Source organism: Megalops cyprinoides, chromosome 17, assembly GCF_013368585.1.
Source record: "Megalops cyprinoides isolate fMegCyp1 chromosome 17, fMegCyp1.pri, whole genome shotgun sequence".
NCBI lineage: Eukaryota > Metazoa > Chordata > Actinopteri > Elopiformes > Megalopidae > Megalops > Megalops cyprinoides.
In genome coordinates this window covers 12,149,353-12,168,107 of record NC_050599.1, presented here as the reverse complement: position 1 = coordinate 12,168,107, position 18,755 = coordinate 12,149,353, and the positions used below count along the sequence as shown (strand labels likewise).

General features: G+C 42.2%; 1 protein-coding gene across 1 annotated transcript in view; it reads left to right on the top strand.

Moving 5' to 3' along the window:
* The first annotated feature begins 337 nt into the window (after window positions 1–337).
* Window positions 338–18,755, top strand: part of cdc40 (cell division cycle 40 homolog (S. cerevisiae)) — a 30,095-nt gene continuing 11,677 nt past the window's right edge. The window contains exons 1-11 of the mRNA XM_036549482.1: window positions 338–520; window positions 1,098–1,184; window positions 1,641–1,770; window positions 3,514–3,600; window positions 4,272–4,411; window positions 6,300–6,396; window positions 7,345–7,484; window positions 11,493–11,567; window positions 12,971–13,016; window positions 15,940–16,041; window positions 18,186–18,301. Of these exons, the coding sequence (XP_036405375.1) occupies window positions 338–520; window positions 1,098–1,184; window positions 1,641–1,770; window positions 3,514–3,600; window positions 4,272–4,411; window positions 6,300–6,396; window positions 7,345–7,484; window positions 11,493–11,567; window positions 12,971–13,016; window positions 15,940–16,041; window positions 18,186–18,301 (1,203 nt within the window). The remainder of the gene's footprint in view (window positions 521–1,097; window positions 1,185–1,640; window positions 1,771–3,513; window positions 3,601–4,271; window positions 4,412–6,299; window positions 6,397–7,344; window positions 7,485–11,492; window positions 11,568–12,970; window positions 13,017–15,939; window positions 16,042–18,185; window positions 18,302–18,755) is intronic.

The window sequence follows — 18,755 nt, the reverse complement described above, 5'->3', positions numbered from 1 at the left end:
TTCTCTTCGTGCACCACACGCAGTTGAGTCTGGTTGGCCTTTAGGACACACGTGACGCATATAAACCAATCATAGTTGAGCGCGCTTTCAAAGCAAGGAAAGTCCTCACAGATTAGCTTTGTCCTAGAAGGGATTCTTCTTTGTAAATATCTGAACAATAACTAGATGGCTATCTTGATGTGTAGTTAAGTTTTATTGATGTATAAATTATGCTGTTTTATGTGCTCAATTAATGGATTTGACAGCCGCTGTGATGTGTTTCATCTACCAGTTAATTGTATCTTGCAATCTAGCTATCTTTTAGGACACTTCCTGCCGGATATTTACAAAATTCAAGATGTCGACCGGCATGGCGTCCCTTGTGTCGTACGGAACTGATTCTGATTCGGATAATGAGGGCGATTCTAACGCTAGTCCAGAAAAAATAGACCCCGACGCAATCGCTCACCTTCTACCTTTAAGTTCTGGAAAAACAACTTCATTAGCGAAGCTTAATTCGGCTCCGGAGGTCGCCGTAAAGGTAAGGGAACGCGTCAATCTTCAGCCAGTAACAAGCTCCATAGTTAACGTTAGCTAACTAACTAAATCGGCTAACCAAGGCGCCTATCAGAAAGTTAGCTGAATGTTTTGGAAGTGTCTGTGTACGCAGTAAAACTAACTATGATTTACTACCCAATTGGCCAGATATGTTATTTGTTTGCTCGCTAGTAACGTCATACCTACTGTCTCCATAAGACCTTGCTGTAACGTTGAATAGTAGAAGCAAAGGATTCCTATTATCCACTTCCTTAAGACCTTAAATAGCCCACCTGTTGCAATGGCTACGACCAATTGGTAATAGTTTGTAGGTAATTTCTAGTTATCATAGTGGTAGATAGATAGCAAGCCAGGTACCCAAACAAAATTTGGCCTACAGTACAACTAAGAAGAGTTAGGTAGCTCTCAAATTCCAGTTGCTGTTAATAGAGATGGACTTCAAACTGGTATTCTAATGTGACTAGTTTACGCGGATGTATTTGACTGCATTTGTCAGCAATAGAAGAATTTCTTAAATGCAAAGCAGTCTGCAGGTGTTGACATTTTCGTCTTCCACGCAGGAAGATGTCGAGACAGGAACTCATCTGGACCCCTCGCTCAAGGAGGTCACCTATAATCCCACATACGAGACCATGTTTGCCCCGGAGGTAAGAATATGTAATGAGTTCCTGAGACGTAGAGGAGAAAATCTAATCGACACAGGAGGAATAATGGCACGACATGTACCAACTTATGCTGATGGTATTAACGTTATTATAGTCACATAATTGTGCTTACAGTTTATTTCATTGTTACAAATTCGCATGGACATTATCATTGACACTTGACAAGTTTTGCAAGGCTTTTGCCATTATCTGCCAGGTGGCAATATAGCATAATGTTAAGGAGCAGGGCTTGTATCCGCAAGGTTGCAGGTTTGATTCCCCACTGGGCCACTGGTGCTGTGCCCTTGGGCAAGGTACTTAAAGCACAATTGCTTCAGTTCATATCCAGCTTTATAAATGGATAAAATTGTAACCTATGTAAGTCACTCTGGGTGAGAGGGTCTGCTAAATGGCAGTAATGTAATGTAATCTTTGACCCTCTCCTGTGTTCTTTTCCAGTTTGGCCCAGTAAACCCATTTAAAACACAGCAGATGGCAGCACCCAGGAACATGCTGTCTGGCTATGCTGAGCCAGCTCATGTCAATGACTTTATGTTTGAGCAGCAAAGGAGGACCTTCTCTACCTTTGGTAAGATCTTAAAACTGCAGCTCCTAATACATAAAAGATTATGTCAATATAATATATAAGATGCCGAAGTGTAGTTCATGAATGATAATGAAAGACAGCATTTGCCTTTTGCTAATCTATTTGTAAATCCTTAATTGTATGTAACAGGACCGTGTTGTAGAACCGCTGTTAAATTTGTGTCGTGTCATGGTAATGTGTGCCGTAAATTTCCAAATGTGTCAAAAATAAATCACCGCTGTTGCAATGTATTCATTAATTTAGAACTCTCAAAGCATCTTATTATAAAAAATGACTGTATAAATCAGTGTAGTGCCAGAAACAAAACATAAACATGATTATTTGGTCTTTATTGACTTGTTTGTTTTTTGCCCAGACATGCATATATTGGTGAAATGTTAAGAAATGCTCTGAGAATGTCTTTAAAATTGAGGGACTGTTACATTAATGTTAATGTACAATTTTATCCTGTACCTGTTATGGCACGACACTCACAGAGCATGCTGTAAGCACAAGTAGAGAAAATAAGGATATTTATACATCTTGGAGAGATGTGCACTTGTAATGAGCCTGGAGCGCTATCCAGTGACAATGTTCATTTGAAGATGGCCTCAACACATCATTACCTACATGCTTACATGGGTCATGGGTGAAAATGTTGAAAGGTTCGAAACTGTAATTATATTATAATTTATTCACAGAACTTCACAGATTTGTTTTCAGGTTCCAAAAGACTAAATTTATTATCAACACTTTTCTGAGCATGCTGTGCACCATTCTGGTAAACATCTTTGGCATGGGAAATGGAAGAGTTAGGGGTGTTAGAATGAGCACAACTAAAATATTAGCTTCAGTACCAACAGCTGCAATGTTGTTTGAATTTCTGCTTTGAAAGACTATGAAAGGGAAATAATTTTATGCAAACACATAATGGCAAAATTCCAAGTCACGAAATTCACCTCTCGTTTGAGTTTGTTTGGGATATATTATATGTTACACTTTGAAAAGTTTTGGAGATATCCCATGGAATGTGTCAGGAGGTACCAAGATCATAGTTTATCTGTCTGACATACAAATGTAACAGCATAACAGTTTTTACAGGTGTTAGGAAGAAAGTGAGCCAGTGTACCTCCACTCCTTTCCAAAGTTGAAATGGGCATGTGTTTTTCCTTCGGAGCTGCAAAGATAAAACTCATCTCTCCTTGGCAAAGGACACTGCCCAAAAACCAGCCATGGTTTTGGAGGCACATGTGTGTGTGTGTGTGTGATGGGGTTTTTCATTCCAGCTGAGCTCTCACTAACATTTTGATGCAGTAGATATAATGGCTGCATGCAGAGTTGAGGTCAATGCCATTTCAATTCAGTCAATTCACAGAATGATTTAAAAGTCACCCATTATTTTCTATGCATACCATGAAGTATGACACATTCTATGAATACCTCAGTCACAGTTCACTGCTTCAGTTCATGAATTGAATTTTATTTCATTATCTGAATTGAACTGAATTGAAATGTAACTGATGCTAATGTTAAGTTTTTCAATTGAGAAACACATTTTGAGATGTTTGGTGTCCAGCAAGACTGTTTTGCGTCAGTACAGAGAAACAGACTGCTCACTGAGAAAATATATAAATAATTTGACTTCATTTATCCTTTAGTTTGTATTCATTCACCCTAGGTGCCCTTTAAAGCGTAATGCTGTTCAATATGCTGTTCAGTTCTCACAAACGTCTGACCTTTTTCCAGGCTACGCTCTTGATCCATCAGTGGACACCAGCCAAGTCTCATCCAGTAGCTACATCGGAGCAGTGGAGGAGGCAGAGAAGAACAAAGGTAATCCATGCTGCAACTGTAATACCCAAAACGGTTACACTTATTTGGATTTCTGCACAGCACTCAGAGCAAGGCCAGGGTTGCATTGCTGATCTGTGGCGCTAAAAAAGGATTATAAGAAAGGCAAGAGCTGCACTATTCCACAGAGCTTCTTGACTTCGTGTGCATTGCGTACATAAACTTACAAAGATGTAAGTTTTGGCATAGCTTGTGGATGGACACAAAGGATCACAAGCAGTCAAAATCTCACAAAGGTTTACTCAGACCAGTCTTTCATAAATTTTCTAAACTAACATCAGGTAAAGAGACATTTGAACATTTGCCTGTAGCTAAAATGCTGTAGTTTGTTACAGCCTGACGATTTTAGGGTATTGGAACCATGGGGAGCAACTAAAAAGAGCAGGTAGTGAGACTGGCCATGTCCTTGTGGTGCATTACCACTGTACCAGCAGGGGGCAATTATGAACTCTTAATCCTATTGATGATGTAATCCCTTTTTTGAAACCTCCCTAAGAGAAACCAATAGGTTGTAGATGTGAGAGGATGAATAGGGTATAAAGGGCTTTAGAATATGTTGATATTAAGGAAATCTTTATGGAACTGGTGCCTTCTTTTGCGATACATATGGAAATGTAATTACAAATGTGAACGTGGACATTACGCTCTTTTAGGATTAACCGTTTTTGAGGCCGGTGCAAAGAAGGCAGAGAAAAGGAAGAAAGTCAAAGGAGGCGATGCCTCTGAAATCGACAGCTTCCTCGGACCCTGGGCCAAATATGTGGATGAGAAGGAGGTCGCTAAACCATCAGAAGTAAGTGGCTGTTTCAGTCTTCTTGTGTTCCATTTGAACGCCTACCGCTGCTGCTTGGGATTTAGTAAATGCAGTTTTAAACTTTTGAACAAATTAGATTTAGCACAAATGCATTTGTGTGTGTAATATAAGTCGTATTGTTAGTCTGCGCAGTATGTATTGTAATTCTAGTATGAACTTCATTGAAAGGTATTTCCAGGTTTTCAAATTTTTTGAAATTTCAAAAGGTTTTTCAGTTTGTCATATCAGCTGTAAATGTTATCATTAATACCATTCATAGTTTGCGTGATCCTGCAACAGTGGACTGCCGGTTATAAAATATTTTGTAGACCTTCCTATTATAGATTTTTGAAATGACAGATAGGAATGGGAATATTACATAAATTAATGTGAAATGAAAGTACATGGCTTGACAGCCCTAAATCATCTGTCAGTGGAAAGGGTAACAAGGGTTCCTAGCCTCTTTGCTATGTTTTGTAGACAGAAAATCTAATGTTTTGAATTATTGTCAGCACCTTTGAACTAGTGCATGTCATGGGAGTGCAATGGGCTGTGTGGCTGTGTAGAAATCTGCCAGTAGAAGCTTTGTTTTTCTCTTCAGTGAAATGATGCAAGTTGACACTGCATTCCCGACATCTCGCAGCCTGCTTTGTAGGGCCACCAATTGCCAGTTATGCATTTCCCTGAATGGTGGCGTATTGGTTTCATCTTCCAAATAAAATTTTAAACATATTTTAGTTGTTCTCAAAAACCATCATAGCACACTTTAGCTCCTCTTGATTTATGGGCTGTAAAATATTGCTTGCTTGCCATTTTTTTTCCTGCGAGCCATAACTTTAATGAGTAGTGGAATTGTTGTTAAATCTCCAGTGATGAAACGTTGTCATACACTACATTTACCCTCACAAGATGTCCTGCAGGTATGGTTGTCTGGTTGCAAGTACAGTCTTAGGAGGGTTACAAGAAATGTTGTTTCTAGCTAGACCAATGATGCAGTCAGCTAAACAAAACATTGTATCTAAATTAGGTTGCTAGGTTATTTGATATTTGCAATGTTCCCTTTTATCTAGCTGAGATGTATTTTTACACACATGAGATGCATGAGATGATTGACTAACATTAGCCACTTTACAGGGTCAGTAAAAATATTTCAGCACGAGAAGTTTCCATTGCCCCCTGCAGAATGAAAATTTCCCTTAATGGCTGAACATAAATAGCTATTTAATTGCATATAGACATTAGCAGGGACGACACACAAGCATGTGATTTAGAATTGCATACTATTGCATTCTGTTTTCAGTATTCTAGACCAGGTCTCCCTCAGGTGCTCTGATGTGGTTTTAGTCTACGTGTCTTGGTTTTCTGAAGAATATGCTTTTGCTTTCTAACTGGGCCTGTGAACCAGTGCAGGTTGATGAACTTTTCTTTTCATGGCACTTTTCCAGAACATGCAGCAAAATTGTTGGTGATTCACATGGCTGCATCCTAAATCTCATTTTATTTTCCCTGCAAAGACAGCTTTTAAACTTACTAAAAATTAAAAATTAAATTAAATTTAACAGTGTAGTGAAATAGACAGTTAAAATGCCACAGGGCTGCTGTTTCTCTGTTATTTATGTTTGATAGTTGTTTGAAAAGGTAGTGCTCCTCTGTAGGTTTTGTAATTAATTCACTGTCAAGCATCGGACAGCGATTACAAATAAACTGGTGTATGCAAACTGTACAGACATTCGTAACCTCAGAGGTAATTGAAATGGACATGCAAAGGACGTTCTCTCCTTGTGTTTCATCAAATAATTCCCTACTCTCCACCTGAGAGCACTTGTTTGCTGGTAAGTACGTATTTTTTCCCTCCGGTCGTGGCAATGGTTTTTCCTCTGCCTTTCAGGAGGAGCAGAAGGAGCTGGATGAGATCACCGCCAAGAGACAGAAGAAAGGGAAGAACGAGGAGGAAGCCCCTGCAGAAGAGAAGACCATACTCCACGGTAAGCTGGAGCTCTGCCCTCTCGATGCTAACTCCAGCGCTGTTGCCTCCGCTGGGCCAGGCACCTTAGCTGAGCCGTACGTTTATGTATTCTTGCTTTTAACCCGGGTGAGTTGTCCTGACATTTCCAGCGGTGCTGATTTGAAATCAGACAAACGCGACCCATTTGACCTTAGCATGTTTCAGAGACCTGTAAGAGCTCCCTGGGAGAATGGAAACATTTCTGTTCTCTTTCAGATACCACTGTTGAAATGGATGTAGATGATCATATCTGCTGAAATTTTTCACAGCTTTTTTTCATGCTTGCTTTTGGTAGCTAATGTTAGAGTCAATATTTACACTTGGCTGCCAGAGCGCTCAGTTTTTGCCGCATCCTCAGTTTCATGTGGTTAAATGGACCACAGTCTAATTACTGGGAAGTTTTAATGTTGAGTTTAATTAAACGGAAATTAGTTTCTGCTACCCATTTTTGGGACATGAAAGCTGTCAGTTGTAGGCTCAGAGCTGTTAGCTCCTTCTCTTTTCTCCTGCTGAATTTGTCAGTCTAGCCAACCTTATTTGCCTTTTGCTCTTCCCAGGAGTCTAATGTATCTTTGTGGGCTGGCAGTATGTAGTTTTCTCTGTTGGACACTGGCAAAGCAATCTCTAGCATTGCACCTGTGAAATTTGTTGTGCCCAGATGCCTTTGGTGTCCTTGCCAGAAATATATCAGTACCATCCATTTCAGTGCCATCTTTCAGATTTCCTTCTTGGCAGATGCAGACAAACAAATGCAAAATGATAAACAGAAACACAGAACAGTAATACCATAGCAACAAATATGTCATCTTTGGGAAAATGCTTGATAGTCACTTTAGAGTTGTCCTTCATACAAGTACAGTGTCATTGTGTACAAAACTACCGACTGAGGATGTTTCCATTGATGCCTCTGTTTGCTTTGTCCCCTCAGTCAAAGACATGTACGACTACCAAGGCAGGTCATATCTGCATGTCCCTCAGGATGTTGGAATCAACCTGCGCTCTGTCGATATTCCGGAGAAGTGCTACTTGCCCAAAAAGCAGATTCATGTTTGGTCCGGGCACACAAAGGTGGGTTGTGTTTTCTCTTGGATGTCAAACGGGGATACAGGTGTTGGTGTATAATACAGCCATGGTCCTGAGGGGTTGCTTGCTGTCCCATGTCATTTTTGGCTTCAGTAAATGGTCACAGGGATCATCATGTTATATGTTACAGCTTCTCTCTGTTAAGCAAACGTCTGTTGCTTGTTCAGTCCTGACAACAGAGTTTTGGAATTTATGGGAAACCCTCCTATTGGTGATGAGATGATCCCCCACCCCCCTAACAGCAGTCGGCATAGCAGAACATGGTCACTGTGCGGCATTATGGGAATGGGAGTGTTAAGACAGATGTCTGTAAAGGAGAAATCTGCAGCAGAATTGCTCATGCTGTCTGATGTAATAATTGTACTGCAGCCACTAATAGTTTTGTTCTAATGTAATGCTTTCTCATTACACTGGGGTCATTTAATACCAAGTGTACTAGTCTCTTACCCTGCTTCTTGTTTGAAAGATTAACCCAGGGTTTTGGGGGTTCTTGAGTTTAGAAGTTAGTCACTGACTTCAAAAAATGCCCTTTTGATCTGTTATCATGAGTGGAAAAAGTGCCCTTGTCTGAAGGCATCACCCCAGTTACAATTTAAATGCTACAATTATATGTGGCGCCTTTTTATCTCATAGTGATAAAGGCTTTCCACAAAAGAAGTGTCTGGAGTTCCTAATTCAAAGTTGGGAAACTGACATATGAAGAATAAATGACAGAATGTTTTATAACTTTTTTTCCCCAGCTTTTATTCTGTTGGTGTGGTCCCTTAAGTGTAGGGTTTGAGGCACACCATTTTAGGACCAAACGCTCTCCAAGAAATCTGCAAAAAGGTTGTAGGTGCACAGATTGGAAGCAGTATTCCCTGTTTACTCAAACGTTGCTGACAGCTATAAAATGGGGTTAAAGTACCATACAGTGCTCAACGAACTAGAATGTTTCTTTGATTTTTACAGTCTGGCACTAGATCCAGAGTGAATAGAGATCGACTTATTGGGCCCAGCAGCGATGGATTGGTGCTTGGGGTCAGAGGATATATTTTTGCAGTGGGATATCTGAGACATTACAGAGGCAGAGAGAGAAATGGCACTCCCAGCACGTTTCTGTTCTGGCCACTGCAGATTAGTGTAACAAGTGGAAGCCACCCACAGATAGCATGCACTAGGTACGCTAATCTGCATCAGAACCTGGAATGGTTCAAATCGCTACGCATTGGGCGTGCTGTCCTCATCTCTGCAGAAGATTGGCAGGGAATGTGTCTGAGGGTTTGTGCCTCTTGCCCTGTCGTGAAATCCTAAAATTGAAACGGAGATGATAAAAATGCAGCGGATGTCTTGACCATTCACCGTTTCAGATGCGCTCAGGTAAAAGGCCCTTGGATGGGAAATGTAGGGAGGAGAAGGTAAGCGCAGCCGGGGAAGCGCTTGGCAGCGGTGAGCAGCTATCATCAGCACCTTGCGGGGCACACAATGCACAGCGGAGGCTTGGTAAGCAGTGGGGATTAGCCGTGTGCTCCGCTGTGTTGGAGAGCCAGCTAATCGCATGTGGCTTAGCAGAGAAAAGTCCCATTCTGCTTGTACTGTGTGGAAGCAGGGATCATGGGCTGTAATGAATTCAGGCTGTCTTCGGCCTGTCTTCTCGAGTCTACATGACAGGAGAGCCATTCTAACAAAATGAATCTGAAATGCAGGATTCCTCAGTTCATAGACACATCCAGCTGTCCCTAGCTTCTAATACTTTGTCCTTGAAGTTGTGATGTCTCTGTTTAGCATTTTTCCTCTGTTGATATAAATTTGTGGTGGCTAATTTGACATGTTATAAGAAAGGAAGGTTGTATAGTGCTGTTGTGAAAGGGATGATGAATGGGCAACTTATTTTAATTAAAATTCCCAATGACATGTACTTTCAGACCAATAATCAATCAATCAAAATATATTCACATTTTTTTTCTATTAAGTTGTCACAAAGTGCTGGACGAACTATGTTTCATAGACCTGAAAGGTGAGAAATTGAAAGCCCACAAACCGCAAAGATGGGGAATGGTGGAGGAAAGAAAGCAAACCTGACAAAAGGAGAGTCCTGGGTCTGTATGAATACTCATTCCAGAGATGTAGGTAATGTAAACTGGTCCATTTAGGACCTTCCTTGTTAGATTCATTCGTGTCACTACATGATGTTGGCATAATTTTGACGGGGACAAATGCGCCTTCTAGAATTCTGTTTTGTCTTTTGACGTCAATAAGTGGGAAATATTCAGACACCAATTAGAGAATAATTTTGAGGAGTAAGTCACCTAAAAGTGGAATGTTTTCTGCGTCAGAAGAAAATTTTAATGTGCTTATCGAGGAGCTTAAAAATATGACTTGTGTGCCATTAAGATCAGTCTGCAGAGAAATGAGCTGCTCGCTGTATTAATTTTTTCACAAATTCATTAGAGAACATCATCGGTGTACAGAGGGGGCAGTTTTTCCACCCTCGCTAGCACTGTTTAATATAAAGTTGCTTACTCCCAATCTTTGCTGGCTTAATCGCACTGCCTGCAGTCACTTCTGTCTTATCTGGTGGCTGGAAACCTATTGACATTTTCAGCATGCTTCAAGAAGGTTTAACGTTGTAGCGTATCTAAAATGCACTTCTTATAGCAAATTGAGGTTAAGTCGGTCTTGCAGTGGGAAAAGTGTAGAAATGATGTAACTTTTTTTTTATTTTTTATTTTTTGAATCAATACTTGAATCCCTTTTTATTTCAGTTGGATGAAGTAAAAAAAAAAAAAAAAAAAAACGCTTAAAACAAAAAAAAACTATTTGAGTGTAGCATGGGGGATCCAAAGGTCAGCTCTGTCCATCTGTTTAACCTGAAACCATGGTCAGTCTGATCCAAAATATGCTTACCATGTCAAGTGATCACCATTTCATCTGAAATGCACATCATGCACATTAGAAGAATAATCAGGGTGATTATTGACTATTGATTTCATATGTAACAGACCCCGCAGATAAATTTATGATCAAAACAACCACAAGAGTAACGTTGGTAGAGGCAACAGCCTAAAACCATGCAGCTGTGTTCTGTTTGCCAGTGTAGAATTAGCATTCATGGAGGATACCTTGCACAGACTGCTATTGCCATGGGGCAAGTTATAAGCCTAGAAAAGTACTGCATTGCATTTTGCATAATTCAGCTTTTCTCCTCTTCGTGGCCTGAATTTATATCTCTGCTTCACAGCCAAACTGAAAGTATCTGCAATTTCATTCATTAGCATTAAGAATGTTTAAGCAGCGTCCATTATATTCCTTAAATCAATGAAATGTGTAACTACTGAAGAAAACCCTAGCGGGCGTGTGATTATGGGTTGGCCCTGCACTTATCTAAATTCTGCCCTTTATGAAGAGAAAGAGTCGTTTATCATCAGTTCACCCGCAGTAGTTAGGTGTATATATAGCCGCTGGTTCTGTTTAGTTCAAATGTGAACAAAGCCTAACTGCATGGATAATTAGGACCATGGGAAAAGAAATGCAGAGATTATCACTCGGCCTTGAATCAAACTTTCCAGGCAACTTTTGCCGCATTCAGCCATTGCAGAACAATCCAGCCAGCAGTACAATTAGATGATAACCAATCTTATTAAGCTCTGTAATGTACTGTAGTAATGTAATGTAGCTCTGTGTTATTTGTCCTTGGTTAGCTCTCTCCCTCTCTCTCTCTCTCTCTCTCTCTCTCTCTCTCTCTCTCTCTCTCTCTCTCTCTCTCTCTCTCTCTCTCTCTCTCTCAACCCCCTCACCCCTCCCAGAGCACCATCTCATTCCGACCACAAATCAGCCTTATCTGTGAAAAACACGGCCTTAGCACCGGCTAAATATACACCTTGATAGATGGCCAGCCAGCGGAGGGTGGTAATGGTGTTGAGGGAGCCAATCCCAGCAGCGTCAGCAGGCGCAGACCTGGGTCACGTGACTCACTTCGCTGACACTAATGCAATGTTGCGGTGTCTCCTCTAGGGCGTCAGCGCCATCCGCCTCTTTCCTGTGTCTGGTCATCTGCTGCTGTCGTGCTCCATGGACTGCAAAATCAAGGTACGTCCATCCCGGAGGAAGGCCCCCCCCCACCCCCCTGTGAGGTGGCTTTTGTTAAGTGACCCCTTCATAACATTGCCCCACCTCGCTGCCATTTTCAGACCGCTTTCGGGAACAGTCCCTGCCAGCGTTCTTATTTGTTCCCTGTGTCAGATACTCATGAAACAGGAAATTGCACCTTTGTGACATCTATGTCTGAAGTTTGTATTTGTTTTGGGTCAGATGAGACCCGGGGCACCATTCTTCAGAACTGATTGTAGATTTCTGACACTGGCACAGCATGGTGATGATGGCTGAAGTGATTTATTCGAACACCTGCAGTATAGACTAATGGACATCTCACTGTGCGGAGTCCTCATGTGGAAATGAAAGAAATGACTAATGTTGCGGCGAGGTTGCCTTTATTTTTACTTTTTTCAGTAACCGTTTGGCATATGAAGTGTGAAACATCAGTCAAAGCTCTTTGCTAATTGCACCCTGAAGTGTGGTTATATATACATATATATGTGCGTGCCTTTTTTTAGACGTCACACATAACGACTAGTAAAGAACGTCTGTGCTCTTGATTTAATGCATATTGTTCAAAAAAGCCTTTCCTGTAGAGGATTCTATAAGGAATGGTTTGCATTTACAAAACCTTTTTTTTTTTTTTTTTTTAAATAAAAACCATTCCTTATAGAAGCCTTTTAAACGCAGAGATGGAGAACCAGGATTGAAACATCTTTTTCACGTATCAATATTTTCTGTAATAAATAATGTAAAATTGTCTTAGTCAGTGAATGTATTATTCATATTTTTTTCAGTTACATGTGGAGAGCTATTGAAAATTTAGTCACATTTCCTTTTACATTTGTATTTTCAGTTGTGCTTAACCTACCTTTGTATGTCACTTTCTGCCTAAACCCTGGGGGGTAGTCTTTCTTTAAAAAAATTACAAATGTTACAATACAAGCCTTTTCAAAAAGGACACATTGATTTACTTTACTTTGCAGCACAACAGGAAATGTGTAAACATTAGGACCTCTTGTACATCATCAGCGGTCCATTATATCTCGTGTGTCTGTGTAGCAAGTCTGGTCTGAACAGGCCTGCAGTCCAACACCCCTTAGCACACCTGGTGTCAGTGAGAACAGGCTCTTTGGCTGGTGTGAAACTCCCTCTCGCAGAGTCTCTGTGACTGCAGTCGGCACCTGTCTCAGGTTTAATGAGTAGTTCTACAGACAACCAGTGAGGGCAGCGTGCCCAAAGCACTCATGGGGTGTGTAGCCTGGCCGTCCACACTGCTGGCAGCAGTGTTTTCAGTCTCATTAAAGATGCGGTGCATTCTGGGAGATGTTTTATTGGTAACAAAATGGACATTATTTTTTTTTTCTTCTTTTTACTTTTTTCCCCCCTCGATGTAGCTATGGGAGGTGTACAAGGACCGGAGGTGCTTACGTACATTTATTGGTAAGTCTACCTGATCTTATCCAAATTCAGATTTATGAAGCTGTCTTTGAGTTTGCACTGATGATATCATACAGTCAAAGTGACATTTTTTAAATCCTGTTTTACTGTAAGCAGAAAATTGAAAGATGCCCTAGAAAAATGCCGTAACCTAAATGTTGCAATCACAGGACAGGTGGCAGCCAGCTTGAGGTTTGAAAATTTCTTTGACCTTTAGTGCACAGATCTTTTAAATGGGACAAATCACATCCTACGCAGACGTTTCATGTTTCCCTAGATGGACATAACACCTTAAGAGGAAAACTGACTTAATGTGAGTTATCAGGTTTTTCCACGTCTGCCGTCAGTTGTAAGGGCATGTGAAGTGTAGAGGTTGATGGGAGCAGTGTTCTTCAGCAGGGCCCAGAGGCGGGTGTGATAATGTATGTACCACATGGAGTGATATGTGACTCATTCTCTCGGGGGCTGCTGCAGCTGTCACCATGGATCCAGTCACCGTGCTCCTCGCATATTCCCCCGCTAAGGCTTTGAGAGCTCTCCCTGTCTTGCATAGCGTGAGCCTGACATTAAAGCCACAGTTCTCACAAATTAGAACATCACTGAAACGTTTTCTTACCTTGAAAATGGCGATTAGTGCGAGAGGTCTAATTTGCGCTGTTCTTGCTATCTAAAAGCCTGGCGGTGTGCAAACAGAAGCTGAACTGTGGAATCTTCAATTGTGGCCCGTTTTCAGTGTTAGAAAACGTTTAACAAATTTTGAAATTTGAGTGATTGATCACTTTAAGTAACTTAGTGTGAGGCGAAGGCCTTGGAAGGGATAGTCTACAAAAAGAGCCATTTTGCTTTAGGGTATGCACATAAATTAAGTGGGTAAGATACGCCGTGATGCACAGCAGGTTACTCTTTGCTGGAAAAAGAAGCAGTGGTATAATTTCTGATGTACTGGTTAAAAGTATAATGTAATAAAACTAAGATAGAAGCATGAAAGAAGTGTTTTAGAGAACTAAAGCGAGAACATTTTAGACTTTCAGATTTCGGATTGTCAAGGCAGCATATTTTTCCGGCAGTGCTTTGTTGCTTTACCAATACTCAGATCTCTTATTGTGCCAGAGTATGCTGTATGAAGTTTGAATGGGACCTGAGAATATTGAAACGCTGTCAGGGGATAACTTGGAATTGTATTCTACCAATAACAGTAAGTCTGAGAGACAGCAAGGGATACTGGAGGCAATACAGTCTGCCGTGGTCTAGGTCCTTGATGCCAGCGCTCTGAAGTGGTGTGAATAATTTAACAGCACAAAGTGATGGAGGTGCTATTGCTTTAGCCCCTGTTCAAACACATCCATAGAAAATGCCACAACATTTATCATTTGCATTTTTTCATGGATTTTTTTGTTTATGTATGAATATTCAAAAGCGACATAATACAAGAAAGTCTTGGATGCTATTGTGGTATATACAGTATATTTTAGTGAAACGGGTGTTTAGGCAGCACACTTAGTTTGCATGCTGGTAGCAGTAAGTTAAACGGAGGGGAGTAACTTTGCCTGCAGCTGGGCTCAGCTCAGTGAGTTTCAGTGTATTAGTCTGATAATGGAAAAGAATGGTTGCATTTGGCTCCTGTCTGCAGTAATATCAAAAAGGAAGGGGGAGCAGTATCAGCTATTTTGGTCAGCTTTTGCATGTCCTTTGTTGTATGCATACATGGTCTTTGATATAACTTTTTCCATTAGTATTAATATTAAAATACCCATTTTTAGGGCGAGGTGTGTAAGGCCCTGTAAGCTTGGGAAGTAAGACTGCTGACATTAGCAGTAGAATCAGCACCTACCCTCCCCCCACCCCACCACCCCCACCAGCTTTATGGTGGACATTCTCATGTGGATAGTGAAGACTTATTTAAAACCTTTTGATGGCTAATTTTGCCCCCGTCACTTCTTTCTCTAGACTCTTACAGATGTCTTTTATGGTTTGATATGTCCTGCATGTGTCAGTGGGATCTCTTAAGAGATTTTTTATTATAATACGCAGAAATTGAATTTTTTTTATGTAGCGGCCTTCAGGGACCATTCTGAACAGTGCACAATTCTTTGTGGGGGGGAGGCTTAAGAATTAATTAACTTAATGAAGTTTCTGTGTCAGGAAAAAAAATACACATATAACCATGGTTTTTATACCCCTCCCACCCCCACACCAAAAAAAAGGTAAAATGCAGGAGCGGGACCGATTATTAATGAGAGGGCGCATGTGAGAGGGTGAAAAAAAGCCAGCCGAGGAGGAGGCCTCCATGGGCTCTCTTTATTGCCCCTGTTTCTGTGTTAGGCAGATAAAAATGGATCTTAACAAGCAGTGTATTTGGCTGCAGTTTGTCCTGAGGGATGGCCTGTCACTTTGCTGTGATTTATCATGTGTGATCCAGAAAAGTAATAAAAGGCAGACGGGCACACGTTGTTCTCTCCTGTTACTTTCCTGCTGGGAAATTTATCAAAATACATCACAGAGAGACAAGAGGAGCCAGGCAACACCACTGTAGATGACATGTCTGTCTGCTGTGGGACAAGTATTGCGACTAGCCCCTGTGTTCACAAAGGCATTGATGACGTTTTTTTTTTAACTTGATATGGAACCCGGGCAGACGTCATCTCTGGTTGTGCGTAGCGTGATGACTTTTGAAAACCAACCTTTGTAGTTGGGTTCTGAGCATCTCTTGCGCATATGTGTTCAGCCATGATAAGGCAGGCCCGCGGTCATCTGTTACACGTGGCACAGGGGCCCCGTTGCTCAGCGGTGTTCAGGGACGGAGCAGAAGTCAGATGGGGCCAGCGGCACCTCAGGGGGAGCTGGGCTGCACTGGAGCCAGGCTCATTCACTGTGAGTGGAGGTATTAAGTGATCAGTTACTCAAGGTCATTCTCTCTTTTTCTCAGGCCACAGTAAAGCGGTGCGGGACATCTGTTACAACAACGCAGGAACCCAGTTCCTCAGTGCGGCCTATGACCGCTACCTGAAACTGTGGGACACGGAGACAGGTAAGCGTGACTCCTTTACCTCGCCAGACGTTTGGACAGACTTTGTTCTCCTGTAAAGGGTGACATCACTATCAAATATTCATAAAAAAAGTCATCATGCATTTTACCACTTCTTTCTCGTCCAGCAGTATTTGTTACAGTTATTAGTGTTTTCATTAAAATATTCTGCTTTATAAAGGGGCATTCTAACCTAGAATCATATTACCCAGCCTTCACCCACTTCTGGAGAAAATTACCTTTTGAAAACCGTGGTTTAGAAATGTGATCCGGGACTGTACCATGTGCAAGGATGCCTGTCAGATATGACCTACACAATGCTGGCCTTCAGGGGCCTTCTGCCCAGGCTGTCTGAATGGTTCTCTGTGAAGTTCTGACGGCATGATTGTGCAACGTTAGGGGGGGAATGCAATCCTCCAGAGACGGTCTCTGCTCCATCACCAGGTGGCAGCAAATAAACAAAGTCCTCCCAAACTTATCAAACCGGTTCACCACCGCTCTGCAGTGCTTCTCAGGGTGTCCAGCTACGGCCATGGTGAGCACAGGAGGCATTGCTATTTGTTGATTTATTTATTTGTTTTTCATTATTGGGGTTGCTGACTTTATTGGTAATATTTAATGGCTGTCGGCAGTGCATCATAATTCAGATAGAAGGATCCATTAAAGATGCACTGTGTGTTCAGAATTGAAAAGCCTAGTTTGCTTCACTAGATGTGAGAGGCATGTTATTGTAAGCCATATGGTTGTGAGCAAAATGAGCATTGGCAGGAGACGGGATTTACATCAGGGAGGTAATTGAAATCTGAAATGGAATGATATCGTGACCCGAGAGGTTAACAGCATGGAGAAGGCTGTTCCAAGCCGGCCTTGGTTCTTCAGTATTGGTCCAGTACCTTGTGGCAGAGCTCCACACAATGGTCCGAACAGCTATTGAATATCCTTTCCTTTTTAGTTTCTTTCACGTAGCCTGTTTGTTTCTTTGTGTAAGAGGATTACGGTCCGCATCCTCCTTCCTCGGTTAACGTGATTCGACCTGTAATTGGAACCCCGTATCCCTCACCTGTAGCCATTAAACCCGAGCGAGCGGGCGGGGGGGAGGGCTGTGTGCTGTCATGGCAACCGCGGGACAGTGCTGCGTGACACTGGGACAGCGGTGTCCTGTGACCGGAGGCTTTCTCCGGCTCTGAAGTCTGGTGTGGCGGGAGAGCCGGAGAACTTGACTGCATCTGCAGAGCGCGGAGCGCACAGCTGGGAGGCAGGCGGCGCGGCCTGGAACAACACGCTCAGCTCATGAATTTCATTTCACAGAGGACCGGAGGGGGTGGGGCTGAGAACACTGCATATTTAGCTGAATCTGCTCCATGTGGGGAACCTAAGCCCGGCTCCAAAAGAAGCGGGCAGCTTTCGGGCTCTGCCAAGCGCATGCACACACACACACACACACAGAGATGCACATGCGCACGCACACTCTCACACACTCATGCACTCACACAGACACAGTGTAGTCCTCATCATCTCCGCTAATCCTCTGTAACATAGGCAGTTTTCCTATATACAGCAATAACTCCATTTCTGTTTTTTTTTTTCTTCATTTTCAACTAAACGCCTAGAGATTATTTAAGATTCTTCACAGTTGTGGTAGCTGTTTGCCACAGTACCCCTTCTCTAAATTCAGAGTGGATGGCCAGTGTAGCTCCCTTTGTTCCAGCAAGCAGTATGGGATTTAAGAGAAATATCCAGGTTTAGTGTTTCTTTGTTTTCACTGTCAACGTGGCCTTGGACTCTGGTCCAGCACTGCATTAAGCGCTTTGGAAAGTTCGGATGAAGCCTTTGATGTTGTTGCTGCTCGGAAGGAACATTTATTCTCTTGTTTTGGTTTTGTAAGAGGCGTTGTGGAGCAGGGGTCTATTTGTCTGGTGTGCCTTGTGGTTTGTAATGTTTTTATAAACAAGAACAAAAGCACACCAGGTCAGTACCTTGGAATTAGGCCCCAAAACAGCCTTTCAGATGTTCTCCCTTCTGCCTGCCACGCTCATTGTCTTTCAGTGCCAGTTTCTGCAGTTTGTCTGAAATCGCACACCAAACACAGGTGCATTTTTCCCAGCGGAGGCCAGGGCTCTAACCTGCGAGTGCTCTCCTTTCAACAGGAAAGTGCATCTCCAGATTCACCAACAGGAAGGTTCCCTACTGCGTCAAGTTTAACCCCGATGAGGACAAGCAGAACCTCTTTGTGGCCGGAATGTCCGATAAGAAGATTGTCCAGGTAAGATCTGTGTCCTCTCTAAATGTTTTTTTTTTATTTATTTATTTTTTTTATTGGTCGCCTGTGCCTTTTTTTTTGGTTGGCTGCTTCGTATCCAGTTTCCCGTCTGGCCCCAGCAGGACATCTTTTAGCCTGGCTCTGCAGGTAGCGCTGCTTTGAAAGATTGGACACGAGCGAATTTCATGCTCTGCAAGCCCCACCGTAAACAGTGGCTTTAAAAGGCAACACAAAGCTCTCCCGTTTGTAGCGGCTGCAAAGGAGTCCATTAATCACAGAGCAGTGTTGAGGTTGGGGGGGGGGGCAGAGGAGGGGGATGGGGGCAGAGGAGGGGGGTGAAGAAAGGAGCTTGAAGACAAACACTTCCAAGTCACACTCCTTCATCTGGAAAGGCAATTAAAGCGCGAACGAACGCCGCTGAATTGGAAAAGCGGTGGCATCGGCAAACCTCTCCACT